Consider the following 14,042-nt stretch of genomic DNA (forward strand, 5'->3'; position numbering starts at 1 on the left):
GCACAGAACAGTGCTTGTGGGGGGCCTTGGCCAGAGTGGGTTCTCCACCACTGAGCGCCCTTTTTGCCTGTACCCCTCCCCGAGTGTGCCCTGTCCATGCGTCAGCCCTTTGTGGTCCAAGGTCCGCCCTATCCCTGGCTGACTGCCTCCTCCTTTGCTCCCTCTCCTCCCCCCATCTTTCCTCTCTTTCTTTCTTGCTCTTCTTTGGTCTTTTTCTCCTTTTCTCTCTTATTTTCACTATGGAAAGTTCAAGCCTATAGAAAACTAGAGAGAATTGTGCGATGCCTCCCTGGTGTGCGCCCCCCTGCCCTGACACTTCTCAGCCATGCCAGCTGGGTACGTACATGTAACCACATATATGCCTTACCCTCTAAATATTTCAATAAGTATATATGGGGGCTTCCCTGGTGGCGCAGTGGTTGAGAGTCCGCCTGCCGATGCAGGGGACACGGGTTCGTGCCCCGGTCTGGGAGGATCCCACGTGCCGCGGAGTGGCTGGGCCCGTGAGCCATGGCCCCTGAGCCTGTGCGTCTGGAGCGTGTGCTCTGCAGCGGGAGAGGCCACAACGGTGAGAGGCCTGCATACTGCAAAGAAAAAAAAAAAAAAAAAAAAGTATATATGAAAAAAGCAATGTGCTGGGACTTCCCTGGCAGTCCAGTGGTTAAGACTCCATGTTTCCAATGCAGGGGGTATGGGTTTGATCCCCGATCAGGGAACTAAGGTCCTACATGCCACATGACGTGGCCAAGAAAAAAAAAAAAGCAATGCACTTGGAAAAATTACCAAAATATCATTGTCACACCTATAAAAATTAACCGCCGTTCCTCAATATCATCAAATAATCAGTGTTCAGTATCCTGCATCAGTCAGTATTCAAGCTTCTAGTTACCTTATAAATACGATTAAAAGCTTTAAAAAATTTGAGTCCAGGGCTTCCCTGGTGGCGCAGTGGTTGAGAGTCCGCCTGCCGATGCAGGGGACACAGGTTCGTGCCCCAGTCTGGGAAGATCCCACATGCCGCGGAGCGGCTGCGCCCGTGAGCCATGGCCGCTGAGCCTGCACGTCCGGAGCCTGTGCTCTGCAACGGGAGAGGCCACAGCAGTGAGAGGCCCGCGTACCGCAAAAAAAAAAAAAAAAAAAAATTGAGTCCAGACCCAGAAAGTCCCTGCATGGTAGTAGGTTGATGTGTGTCTCCTGAGTCTCTCTTTTTTTTATTAATTAATTTAATTTATTTATTTTTGGCTGCTTTGGGTCTTCGTTGCTGTGCGTGGGCTTTCTCTAGTTGCAGCGAGAGGGGGCTACTCTTCGTTGCAGTGCGCGGGCTTCTCCTCGTGGTGGCTTCTCTTGTTGAGGAGTACAGGCTCGAGGCTTGGGAGCTTCAGTAGTTGTGGCTCGCGGGCTCTAGAGCACAGGCTCTAGTTTTGGCGCACAGGTTTAGTTGCTCCGTGGGATGTGGAGTCTTCCTGGACCAGGGCTCGAACCGATGTCCCCTGCGTTGGTAGGTGGATTCTTAGCCACTGCACCACCAGGGACGTCCCTCTCCTGAGTCTCTTTTTTTTTTTTTTTTTTTTTGTGGTACGCGGGCCTCTCACTGTTGTGGCCTCTCCCGTTGTGGAGCACAGGCTCCGGACGCGCAGGTTCAGCGGCCATGGCTCACGGGCCCAGCTGCTCCGCGGCATGTGGGATCTTTCCGGACCAGGGCACGAACCCGCATCGGCAGGCGGACTCTCAACCACTGCGCTACCAGGGAAGCCCCTGATTCTCTTAATAAAGGTTCCTCTCCATCGTTTTTTCCCTTAAAGACAGCAGGTCCCTTGTCTGTCTCTGTCAAGGGTCTCACGGACTGGGTTTTGTTGATTATATTCCTCAGTATTGTTAACACATGTTGATCATTGTATTTCCCGTAAATTGGCAGTTGGATTCCGGGTGGATTCAGGCAGTGTCTCGCGGTTCCATCAGGAGACACGTGGTGTCTGGGTGTGTCTTCTGTGCCCTTGGGGGCACTGAACATCGTATTGTGTGATGTGTGACGTGTTGTTACCTCACCAAGGATCGCGGGCAGGACCTGCTGTTCTGGTCCCATCGCTGCTGCGCTTAGTAGCTGGGATGCTCTGTACAGAGCTATTGCCCTCGTTCATATACTGTGGCCCCATTATGCCTGTGTAGGGAAGGCAGACCCACCACTTGATTCTTTCCCTTTATGGGTTAGTTTTCACAGTAATAAGTGGGTTCCCTAGTGTCTCCAGTGATGATCAGTGACTTTTACTGCAGTCGCTCCATTGTGGGTTGAGGCGAGTTCGGTGTGTCCAGTCAGTGCTCAGGTCAGCTCCCTTTCAGGTTGGCTCCTGAGTTCTTTGATGTTGACCTGACAAAGTCTTTCACAGCATCTTTGCTCTCAGGGATGACAAGATAGTCCAGGCTCAGCCTGCACTTTCCCTAGCACTTCTCCAAGGGTCCTGGTTCCCTCTAATGGGAATTGGAATGTAAATACCTTCACCTGGGTGGGAGGGGTGCTGACTGCTAAGTGGACAGAATAGAAAGTGATTGTTTTGTTTTTAGTACATCATGAGTGATGCTTCATGGTGGTACTTAAAATTCAAAATCAGGATTATAGGGTATTTGCCTGGCATCTTCAGTCTTATATCTTTTTCTCCTTTCTGAGTCGTGTTGGGGATCCCAGTCCTCAACAACACATGGCCTGGTGGAATTCGAATATCCCTTGTTACTTGGTGTTGCTGCCAGAAATGTTAATGATCATTTAATTTTCTTCTATAAATCACTTGATTTTTGCATATTCAAAGGATTTTTTTCTTTTCCTTTAAAGTCTAAGAAATTCACCAGAATAAGTCTTGTATGAGGTCTTTTGGGGATGGGAGTTGATATTCTTAGGGATGTGATATATTCTCTCGATAGGTAGTTGACCCCTGAAACATGGTAAGTCAACTGTACTTCAATTAAAAAAATAATAAGATAAAGTCTCAAGGAAAAAAATAAGGAAGAAAACAAATATGTAGTTAAAAACTTTTTTTTATTCTAGGGATATTTTCTTAAGTATAGTTTTCAATTTTATTTATTTACTTTTTATACAGCAGGTTCTTATTACCTATCTATTTTATACATATTAGTGTATATATGTCAATCCCAATCTCCCAATTCATCCCACACCCCCACCCTTGGTGGCCATACGTTTGTTCTCTACATCTGTGTCTCTGTTTCTGCCTTGCAAACCAGTTTATCTGTACCATTTTCCTAGATTTCACATACATGCATTAATATACGATACTTGTTTTTCTCTTTCTGACTTACTTCACTCTGTATGACAGTCTCTAGGTCCATCCACGTCTCTACAAATGACCCAATTTCGTTCCTTTTTATGGCTGAGTAATATTCCACTGTTTATATTTACCACATCTTCTTTATCCATTCGTCTGTCGATGGGCATTTATGTTGCTTCCATGACCTGGCTATTGTAAATAGTGCTGCCATGAACATTGCAGTGCATGTGTCTTTTTGAATTATGATTTTCTCTGGGTATATGCCCAGTAGTGGGATTGCTGGGTCATAGGGTAATTCTATTTTTAGTTTTTTAAGGAACCTCCATACTGTTCTCCATAGTGGCTGTATCAATTTACATTCCCACCAACAGTGTAGGAGGGTTCCCTTTTCTCCACACCCTCTCCAGCATTTGTTGTTTGCAGATTTTCTGATGATGCCCATTCTAACCCGTGTGAGGTGATACCTCATTGTAGTTTTGATTTGCATTTCTCTAATAGTTAGTGATGTTGAGTAGCTTTTCATGTGCCTCTTGCCCATCTGTATGTCTTCTTTGGAGAAATGTCTGTTTAGATCTTCGGCCCATTTTTTGATTGGACTGTTTGTTTTCCAATATTGAGCTGCATGAGCTGTTTATATATTTTGGAGATTAATCCTTTGTCTGTTGCTTCATTTGCAAATATTTTCTCCCATTCTGAGGGTTGTCTTTCGTCTTGTTTGTTGTTTCCTTTGCTGTGCAAAAGCTTTTAAGTTTCATTAGGTCCCATTTGTTTATTTTCGTTTTTATTTCCATTACTCTAGGAGGTGGATCAAAAAAGATCTTGCTGTGATTTATGTCAAAGAGTGTTCTTCCTATGTTTTCCTCTAAGAGTTTTATAGTGTCTGGTCTTACATTTAAGTCTTTAATCCATTTTGAGTTTATTTTTGTGTATGGTGTTAGGGAATGTTCTAATTTCATTCTTTTACATGCAGCTGTCCAGTTTTCCCAGCACCACTTATTGAAGCGACTGTCTTTTCTCCATTGTATATCCTTGCCTCCTTTGTCATAGATTAGTTGACCATAGGTGTGTGGGTTTATCTCTGGGCTTTCTATCCTGTTCCATTGATCTGTATTTCTGTTTTTGTGCCAGTACCATATTGTCTTGATTACTGTAACTTTGTAGTATAGTCTGCAGTCAGGGAGTCTGATTCCTCCAGCTCTGTTTTTTTCTCTTAAGATTGCTTTGGCTAATTAATTAATTTATTTGGCTGTGTCGGGTCTTAGTTGCGGCATGCAGGATCTTTGTTGCAGCATGCGGGACCTTCGTTGCAGCATGAGGGCTTCTCCAGTTGTGGTGCGTGGGCTCCAGAGCACGCAGCCTCAGTAGTTGTGGTGTGTGGGCTCCGCAGTTGTGGCACGCAGGCTTACTTGCCCTGAGGCATGTGGGATCCTAGTTCCTCCACCAGGGATTGAACCTGTGTCCCCTGCATTGGAAGGCAGATTCTTAACCACTGGATCACCAGGGAAGTCCCTTAAGTATAGTTTTAATATTTGTTCTTTGCTTTGATTTTTCTTCTGAGGGACTTCTAATATCCATATATTAGATCTTCTTTGCCTTACTTCAGTATTTGTCAGTTTCCCTTGAATCCTTTTTACCTTTCTATTCATTTGTTTCTTGAGAGTTTTGTTGAAGTATAACATATATACCAAAAAATTCATCCATTTAAAGTATACAGTTTGTGAATTTTAGCAAATTTATAGAGTCATGCCCTTCACCTCAGCCTAGTTTTACAACATCTCTAGATGTTGTAAAGGGATCCAGAAAGATCCCTTGTGCTGTTTGCAGTCAACCCTTGCTTCTACCCCAGAATCCCAGGAAACCACTGAGCTCTATAGGTTTGTCTTTTCTGAAAATTTTCTGTAAGTGAAAAGATATAATTTGTAGTCTTTTGTGCCCAGCTTTTTATCTAGCAGAATGTCTTTGAGGCTCTTTCATGTTGTATGTGTGTCAGTATTTCATTCCTTTTCGTGGCTGAAGAGTAGTCCTTTGTATGGAGGGACCACATCGTGTTTGTCCGTTCCTCAGCTGGTGGACATCTGGATTGCTGCTGCTCTTTGGCTGTTTTGAATAATGCCGCTTGCTGTAAACATTTGCATACACGTCTTTGTTTGGACCCACGTTTTCCTTTCTCTTGCGAAGATCCCTAAGAGTAGAGTTTCTGGGTTGTGTGGTTGGCCCTGGTTTTCCAGATTTCCCAGACCATTTCCCACCCTTCCTGGCGGCGTCGGAGGTTCCTGTGCCTCCACTTCCTCGGCAACACTTGCTGTTGTCAATTGTCTTCATTACAGCCGTTTATGGTTTCAGTTTGCATTTCCCTAAGGACTCAGGATCTTGACTATCTTTTCCTGTGCTTATCAGCTATTTATTTATGTTGTTTGATGAAATGTCTGTTTAAATCTTTTGCCCATTAAAACGAATTGTGTTTGTCTTCTTGTTGAATTTTAAGATTTCTTTATACATTCTGGATGCAAGTCCTTTATGAGATATATGATTTGCAAAGATTTTCTCGCAGTCCGTGTCTTTTAGTTATACTAATGGTGTCTTTTTTTAAAATTAATTTTTATTGGAGTATAGTTGATCTACAGTGTTGTCTAAGGGTGTCTTTTAAAGAGCAAAAGTATTAAATTTTGATGAAATCCAGTTTATACTTACAAACAGAAACTTATCTTCTTTTTGGAGAGTTTCATTCTCTGGAACATCATGTGTGTATTATCCCACTTATTCTTTATTATTTCTGATGTCCAGGGTCTACTTGCTGGAGTCAGTTTTACTAAGGCCTCTGCACGGCTGGGGTGCCTGTCGGGATGGGCGGGTCTGTGCTGTGCATAGCGCCTGGATCCTGACTGCAGTAATGCCTAAAACTTCAGCACACTCAAGAAGCATGGCTTTTGGCCTGAGAGCAGGGTCTTATTCTGTGGTTCGTGGTTCATGGTTCTGGGCACTGTTAGCAGCATCTCCCCAGATGCCACCTGTGCCCTGTCTGGAGCTGTTGCTGGCACTCCAGTCAGAGGACCTAATGGCCCTTACTTGCAGCACTGCCCCTTGCAAGCCGCCTGCTTCTCTGAATGTGGTGAGATGTCACATGCACGACCCCCCCACCACCCAAAGTGTGAAGGCTCCGATAACATTCTCACTTGGCCATTGCAGGTGAAGGACTTAACGAGGTACTTGGATCCCAGTGGGCTCGGCGTGATTAGTTTCGAAGACTTCTACCGAGGAATCACAGCGATCAGAAATGGAGGTCAGTCACCCCACCGTGGGCTTCTGTCGCCTCACCCCTTCCTCAGCCCCCTCCCTCAGCCCGCCGCCCCCCGATTAGTGAACCTCACTCCTCAGGCTCCCTTTGCTGAGTCTTCTCCTTAGAGCCCCTGAAACATCCCAGGTTTCAGAATGCCCTCTCTCCTACCTCGTTCTTTGCTCCTCACGCACTGTCCTCCAGAATTCACTGACTCAGCTACTTATTTGTAAGGTTAGAAGTCTACTGCCCCTTTCCCCAGACATTTTTTTTTTTTTAATATTTATTTATTTGGTTGCACCGGGTCTTAGTTGCAGCAGCCCGGCTCCTTAGTTGCAGCTCCAGGGCTCCTTTAGTTGTGACTTGCCGGCTTCTTAGTTGCAGCACATGGGCTCCTTAGTTGTGGCATGCATGTGGGATCTAGTTCCCTGACCAGGGATCGAACCCAGGCCCCCTGCATTGGGAGCATGGAGTCTTATCTGCTGTGCCACCAGGGAAGTCCCCAGAACTGTTTTTTTTGATGAAAACTTCCAAACATACAAAAACATTGCAAGACTTACACAATGAACACCCACACGTGTGTTTGCCATCCACAATCTGCAGGGAACATCTTCCTGCATTTGTGTCATTATATGTCATATATCCACCCATACATCTGTCCAAAAATCCATCTTTTTTTTTTTAATGGGATGCACTTTAGACAGGTATACTGCCATACACTCCCCCAAACACCTTGTCCTGTGTATCAGTCATTACTGATTCATTAGAGTTCAGTATTTGTTTGCAGTCTTATTTTGAGTCAAAGTTTACTTTTTGTGAATGCACAAATCTTGTGTGCCCTTCTGTGAATGTTGATGTTCTCCTGCTGGGATGCAGACCCCTGCCCAGAGCCTTACTGTCCCCGGAGACAGCTCCCTGCCGGCCTTCCAGTGATCCCCTCCCTTCTGCCGGCATCTCCTTGGCTGGTTCTGTCAGCATGGATTAGCCTTGCCTCTCGTGGACGTCACATAAATAAACCATTGGCCACACTCCCGTGTTGTGCTCGCCCACGTGTGACGCGACTCACCCATGCTGCCGCGTGTCAAGGCACTCTTCCCGTGTGGAGCTGTGCTCGCCTGCATGCCTATGCAGTTTGTCCGCCCCCCAGGTGATGGACAGTAATATGTCTCCAGTTTGGGCCCGCAATGAATGAACCTTCTAGTGACGCTGAGGTCCAAGTCTTTGTGTGGACAGTGTTGTCATGGCTTTGGGGCCTGTGGCCAGGGATGGGATGGCTGGTCGCGTGCTGGCTGTGAGCTTAGTTTCATACAGAACTGCCAGAGCGAACGTTTCACACTCTCACCGGTTGCCCATATGCTGTCCTTTTAAGTAAAATCCCGAAGCTCTGAATAGAGCTTTCCTTCTCATTCCCCATCTGTGGCCACGTGCTGGGGTGAGGGTGATGAGAGGTCCCAGTCGCAGGCTCGTTCCCTCCTCCTGCTCTTGGCAGAGGAAAAGGAGGACTTGCAGACCTGGGCGGGACCATCAGTTACCTGATGGGGCTGGGTCAAGGGATGCCCTTGGGTCTTATCAGCAGTTGTTGGTAGTGTCACCTGTCTTGTCTGTCCCCGCCCCAAAGTTATTGCCTAGCAGTGTCACGCCGGCAAGGTTTCCTAAACCCCAAGTCCCCACTGGCTCTTTCTCCCAGTCAGTCTGCATGCACGCCGTCTGAGGCCCCGTGCAGCCTGGGGACCCCATGTGTGCGCGGTACATGCCGAGGCCGTGTAGCTGCCCTCAGTGTGGTGGGTGAGCCAGGCTGGAGGACCTCACGGGCCAGCTCCGGGCTGGCAGCCCTCTCTGGGGGCCAGCTGGCGTGAGGCTGGTCCAGGTGGGGGGCAGTCCCAAGGCCCGTGTGGTGAGCTGGGTAGTACCACCCAGAGGTCGTACTGGGGGTGGGGTGGGCGAGGTGAACCCTGGGCTCCAGGCTGAGAGTCTGCAGGCAGAGGCTTCGTGCCTGTGTCTGGATCTGTGTAACCAGTGGGTTGTAGTCCTTCAGTGATTTTTTGGAGGTTAGGTGTGCGGTTAAAACAGAAAGTTGTTTAAAGCTTCATCCCTTGCACAAAATTTTTTGGTGGCTTCATGCAAATTTTTGCTTCTCCACCTCCAGTGTGTCTTGGTGCTTCCTGGTATGGTGTGCTCACCACCCCACAGCAGGCACCCAAGCCAGGCCTTTGGGAAGGTCACCGGGGCCACCGCAGGCACGCCCAGGACATGGGTGGGGGGTGGGGGCTGGCTTGTTCGCCCACAGCTTCCTTGGTTAACCTTTGGGAAACTCTAGGTGTAGGCTTTTTTCTCTTAGTTTTAACAAACCAGTGTGATTTTTTTCTTTGACTCATCAATTATTTTAAACAATTTCTAAATGTATTTTAAGATCTTGTCGATAATTTGAACCTAATCATGTGTGTGATAGTCAGAGAATGGGATCTCTGTGCTGTGCCTGGAGTTTGAGGTCTGCCATGTGACTGGTTTTCACGTGTGTGCCACGTGTGCTTGAGAGCTTCCCGCTGGGTCCGTGGGTGTCCGGACCCAGTGGGGCTGGAGCCGCCGCATTGGGCTGCCTGGTCTCAGTCCCGGGGGTCAGTAAGGAGGTCACATGTCCCGGAGGAGGTGGCTCTGTGGGTCTTTGTCTTCAGCAGCTTCATTTCACCTTCACCCCATGTGATGGGTTGGCCACAGGTTGGCGGTGATGGGAGCCAGGGCCCCAGGACTGGTGGGTCATTGGAGAAGGCTTCGCAGCTCTGTCCGAGGGCTTGGGGGTGGGAGGGTGGTGGGTGCATAGGGGTCAAGCCCAGGACACCAGCAAGCAGTCACTCATGCCAGGAAAAACAAGACGTGGAGTAAGAGGAAAATGTGCTTCTGGAATACTCTTAGCCAGAGGGGTCAGTGTTTATGTGGTCACAGTAATTAAACAAATTGAATATTCAGGTAAGCAGAGACTAAGCCATTTTGTGGGGAAGAAGGTGCTAAAGTCCCTGAGTGCTCTACTGGGATGTCAGCAGAACATTCTAGAGTTTAAGAACTTATGGGAATTGCTGGGACACTTGGCCTGACATGAGCCAGGCTAGGCATGCTGCTGTCCACCCTCAGCCCATGGCCTTGGGGGGAGTGGTGTGGACCACTCCCTGGGGTGACCACGGAGCGGCTGCTGACCACGGGGCACCTTCCAGCCAGGGCCGAAACTGGGCTTTCTCTGGAGGGTCAAGGCCCCTGGGCGTGGGCAGGAAGGAGCCCAGGACAGTGGCCAGCGAGAGACGGTGCCGGGGCTATCTGTGTGGTTCTGAGGCCCTCTCTGAGCCTCTCTGAGCCCACGTCCCTGATTCTGTTGCTGGGCAGTGGCTGCTCTGTTCTGATAGGCCCACAGGTGATGAGAAACAGAGCAAGCTCAGCTGTAGGAATTCCTGGGGGGTCGTGACCTAGGGGGTCCCAACCCTGGGCCTCAGGAGTCAGAATGTGCTCCCTGGAAAACTCATGACCAGGTGGGCGCGACCCAGTACACTGTCAGAGCTCTCCAGCCACCAGCCCGTCAGACCCCGGCGTGGGAGCAGAGTGACCCCCATCTGTTGAGCTGGAGGGGTGCCAGCTGCTGTCCCCGAGGCTGTCCCCTGGTTGCACGTGTCTCGAAGTTTCGTGTGCATAGATTTATCAGCCTGGTGAGAGAAGATGGTTGTCTGAGAATGTCTTGTCTCCTGGGTCCTGCTTGTCCCTTGTGGTCAACCTTCCACCTGATGCTGAGATGGGGCTCGCCACACCCCTCCTCCCTCCTTGCCTTGGCCTGGGCCCTTCCCCCTGCAGCTGGGGGGCCCTCTGTCCTCACTTCCTCCTGAATCAGAGCCTCGAGGTCAAGACAACTTTTTTTTTTTTTTAATTATGTTTTTGGCTGTGTCGGTTCTTGTGGCACACGGGATCTTTCGTTGTGGTGCGCAGGCTACTCTCCAGTTGTGGCGCATGGGCTTAGTTGCCCCACAGCATGTGGGAATCTTAGTTTCCTAACCAGGGATCGAATCAGCGTCCCCTGCATTGCAAGACTGATTGTTAACCACTGGACCACCAGGGAAGTCCCCAGGTCAGGACAACTTGGTGAAAGTTCCGCCTCTGGGGCCCACACACATCACTGAGTCTCATTATTTTTGCATTCTTTTTTGGTAACATTTCCACCGTAATTAAATATAAAAGCTTCTTAGGCTGTCCCAGAGTTAGCCTGAATGCTCTAGGAAGTGGTGCTGTGATTCTTCAGTGGCACGAATATTCTGGAACAGCAGCGTCTCACGTGGTGGTGTGGGAGGGTGAGGCTCGGTCTCAGCGTGATGCCACACTGCAGCTGGTGTCCCCCGCCCCAGTTTAGCCTATGCAGAGCAGACCCCACTCCTGAAGTATGTGCTAGAGGGAGCAGAGAGGGTAGGGGGTGGGGGGCAGGGTTGGTCAGGGGCCCAGCCTGGCCAGCAGATAGGGTGGGGTCCTCGGGTGGGCAGGCTAAGGGGAGGCTGCTGTGATGAGAGCTTGAATCAGGCGGATGAAGGGGCTGCAGCTGTGGGAGCGGGCAGCTGAGACCTGTCAGGGCCGTCGGCTTTGCCGAGAGGACCATTCCAGGCTCGGGGACACAGCACCGGTGGAGCTGGCTTTCTAGTGGAGGACAGCCCGGACAACCCCGGGAGGTGATGGGACTCGGGGGATGGTGAAGCTGGGGGCACACAGGTCTCCCAGAGAGTGTCTGGGAAGGGGACCTGGGGCCACGCTGCACATTTGGGGCTGCAGGAAGGCTGGGGGGCTGGGCTGGGCAGCTTGGGTGCTTCAGGAGACTCGGCCTCTTCTGGAGTGGGCAGTGCTGGTGGGGACACCCTCCCCGCACAGTGGGTGAACTGCTGGGAGGGTCAGGGCTGTGGGCCCTGCTTTTCCTTTTTTTTGTTTTTCTTTTGGCCTCGCTGCTTGTGGGATCCCAGTTCCCCAACCAGGGATTGAACCCAGGCCCTGGCAGTCCTAACCTCTGGACTGCCAGGGAAATGCCCCTGCTTCTCCTTTATTTTTTTGGTAATTTGACGTCATCATTTAACTTTTGTTAGGAATGGAGAGTGAAAATAAAATTAGAATAAAAACAAGTCAGACGATTTTGAAATTGTTAACTCGTAGCATTTGGGAGAATGGGAGCGTGATCACCTGAACTGCTTTCAGCCAGAGCTCACCTCAACGTCTTCCTGCCGGCACCCCTGCCATGGCCATGGTCAGCCTGTCGCGTCTGTCAGGCTTCCGTTCTGCGTCCGGGAGTGGAGCACTGACTCCGTGTACTGACCCAGTTTTGCAGAGGAGCGCAGGAGTCTGCTGTCCTCGCCATAGGCCTTGTTTCAGGAATAGAATGAAATCAAGCCGGGTTGTTACAAATGGGCCATTGCTCTGGCTCATCCCCCACCCCCAGGCTCTGGAAGAATAAGTTAAATAAACAGTAAAAACTGATACTTAATTGAGAAAACTGATAGAAGAACCATATTTAGTTCCCATCGAGATTGTAGAAATGCGAGCTGCGTTCACATGTGCCTCCACTGCATGGGGCAGGACCCACCCCTGGAATCTGAGCACATGTCCACCATGGCTAAGATGATTGGCTGCTTTCTGAGAGTTTTGAATTCTCTGTTTCAGTTTTTGAAGTGCAAGCAAGACTTAACATTTGAAAGTGGAAAGATAGGCAGAGTCAGCCTAGCGTTTTACAGCTTTGATTTACAGCTTTGAGCCGGAGTAAGTGGTCCTCCCTCCCCTGCCCCAGACGCCAGAGTCTTCTGTCCATAGTCACCCTCTCCCTATGGTTCTGCCATAGTTCACCTGCACCAAAAACCAGGCCTCCAATGAGGGGCTGCAGGGCTGTGGGCTGGCATGGTGGGCAGCGAGCATGGGGTCCAGGTCCAGCCTGTCACGCTCTGAGGCTCCTTCACTCCAGCCACCGTCTGAGCTACACTCCCCTGGGGAAAATGGTACAAAGCAACTGCAGCAAAAGTACCTGTGATTCTTAAGACGGAAGCAGCCAAAGGGCTTTTGCAGTCTTGAATTTGGAGCAGCATCTCACAGTTACTGAACATGTAAACGTTTGAATCTGCTTGATTGTCGAGGGGAAGCATGATTATTCTGTTCAAATTGAGAGCTCTTCAAAAACAGTACATAGCCACGTGTCCTGCCACTGAGGGGTCCGGCAACGTCCATCCCCCTCCCCAGGCTGTCCTGTGACTCCAAGCCTCAGAGCCCTGTGGGCGTGGTGTCCAGATGCCAGAGAAGAGCATCCTCTGGCCAAGGAGGCCAGTGCTGACCCTTCAGAGTCCTTTTCCCAGGAGCATCAGGAGGCTTGCTGGTCCACTTGGCCCTCAAAGGCCTCTACTCCATACGAATAAGTGACTGATGTTTTGTTAGGTCACGTGAAACACACTCAACAAGGAACTGATGTGTGTGAGTAGTCACTGCTGTGATCTGTGTTGTGGATTTTCCTCACCACGCAGTCCTCTGTGCTCTGTGGATACCACCTGGGACACCAACTGCCCAGGTGCCCGAGTCACCCTCCCTCCTGTCTGACTTGACTGCAAATCGAGAGTTCCAACTTCCTCCGCAGGTTTGATAATTTGCTAGAATGGCTCATAGAACCCAGGGAAGCGCTTTACTGACTGTTACCAGTTCATTATAAAGGATATTATGAAGGTTACAAATGAACAGCAGATGAAGAGGTATATGGGGCAGGGTCTGGCAAGGAGAGGTTTCTGTCCCCATGGAGTTTGGGATGTGCCACCCAACCCGGGTTTGTGTGGAGGCTCCATTACACGGGCAGGACTGTTTAATCCCTGGCTGTTGGAGATCAGCTGCGTCTCCAGCCCTTCCCCATCCCGGGAGGTCAGAGGTCAGGAGTGGGGCTGAAAGTTACCTGGCAAGCAGCCCCCATCCTCTGAGAGTCACTTCACTGGTGTGAACCCAGGTAAGGCTGAAAGGGACTTGTTATGAATAAAAGATGCTCATTTCACCCCTTCACTCAGGAAATCCCCGGGGTTTTAGGAGCTCTGTGCCAGGAACCAATGGAGACAAAGACCAAATAAATATTTTTTATGATATCACAGTAATGAAGCAGCTTCAGGAAACATAGGCGTCTTGCATGCTCTTTGGGACGGGCTATGCCCCGACATTGCCTAGAGGCCGTGGGAGCAGAGCTTTTTCTGCAGAAGGGCCACTGCTGTGGGCTCGTGTCTGAGAAATGGGGTCTCTGGTGCTGACGTCAGTGTTATCCAGCATGAAACGATAGCGTTCCTTCAAACTTATTATTATTATAAAATAAAATGTGTTGTAGAAGGTAAAGTTAAGTAAAAAGGGAGAAAATAAAAGCTGCCATGGATCCAGCACCTTGGACAGATGTTATCACACTGACACCTCCCCAGACAAGACAGATTCTTTAAAACGTGGAGTCTGGGACTTCCCTGGCGGTCTAGTGATTAGGA

General features: G+C 49.4%; 1 protein-coding gene across 4 annotated transcripts in view; it reads left to right on the top strand.

The window, feature by feature from the left end:
- The window catches only part of RAB11FIP3 (RAB11 family interacting protein 3), a 79,139-nt gene that overhangs the window by 33,800 nt on the left and 31,297 nt on the right, over nucleotides 1-14,042 (top strand). For all 4 annotated transcript variants that reach the window (XM_032605560.1, XM_032605562.1, XM_032605561.1 and 1 more), the window contains exon 2: nucleotides 6,462-6,555. In XM_032605560.1, coding sequence (XP_032461451.1) covers nucleotides 6,462-6,555 — 94 coding nt within the window. The remainder of the gene's footprint in view (nucleotides 1-6,461; nucleotides 6,556-14,042) is intronic.

This window comes from Phocoena sinus, chromosome 15 (assembly GCF_008692025.1).
Source record: "Phocoena sinus isolate mPhoSin1 chromosome 15, mPhoSin1.pri, whole genome shotgun sequence".
Lineage (NCBI taxonomy): Eukaryota > Metazoa > Chordata > Mammalia > Artiodactyla > Phocoenidae > Phocoena > Phocoena sinus.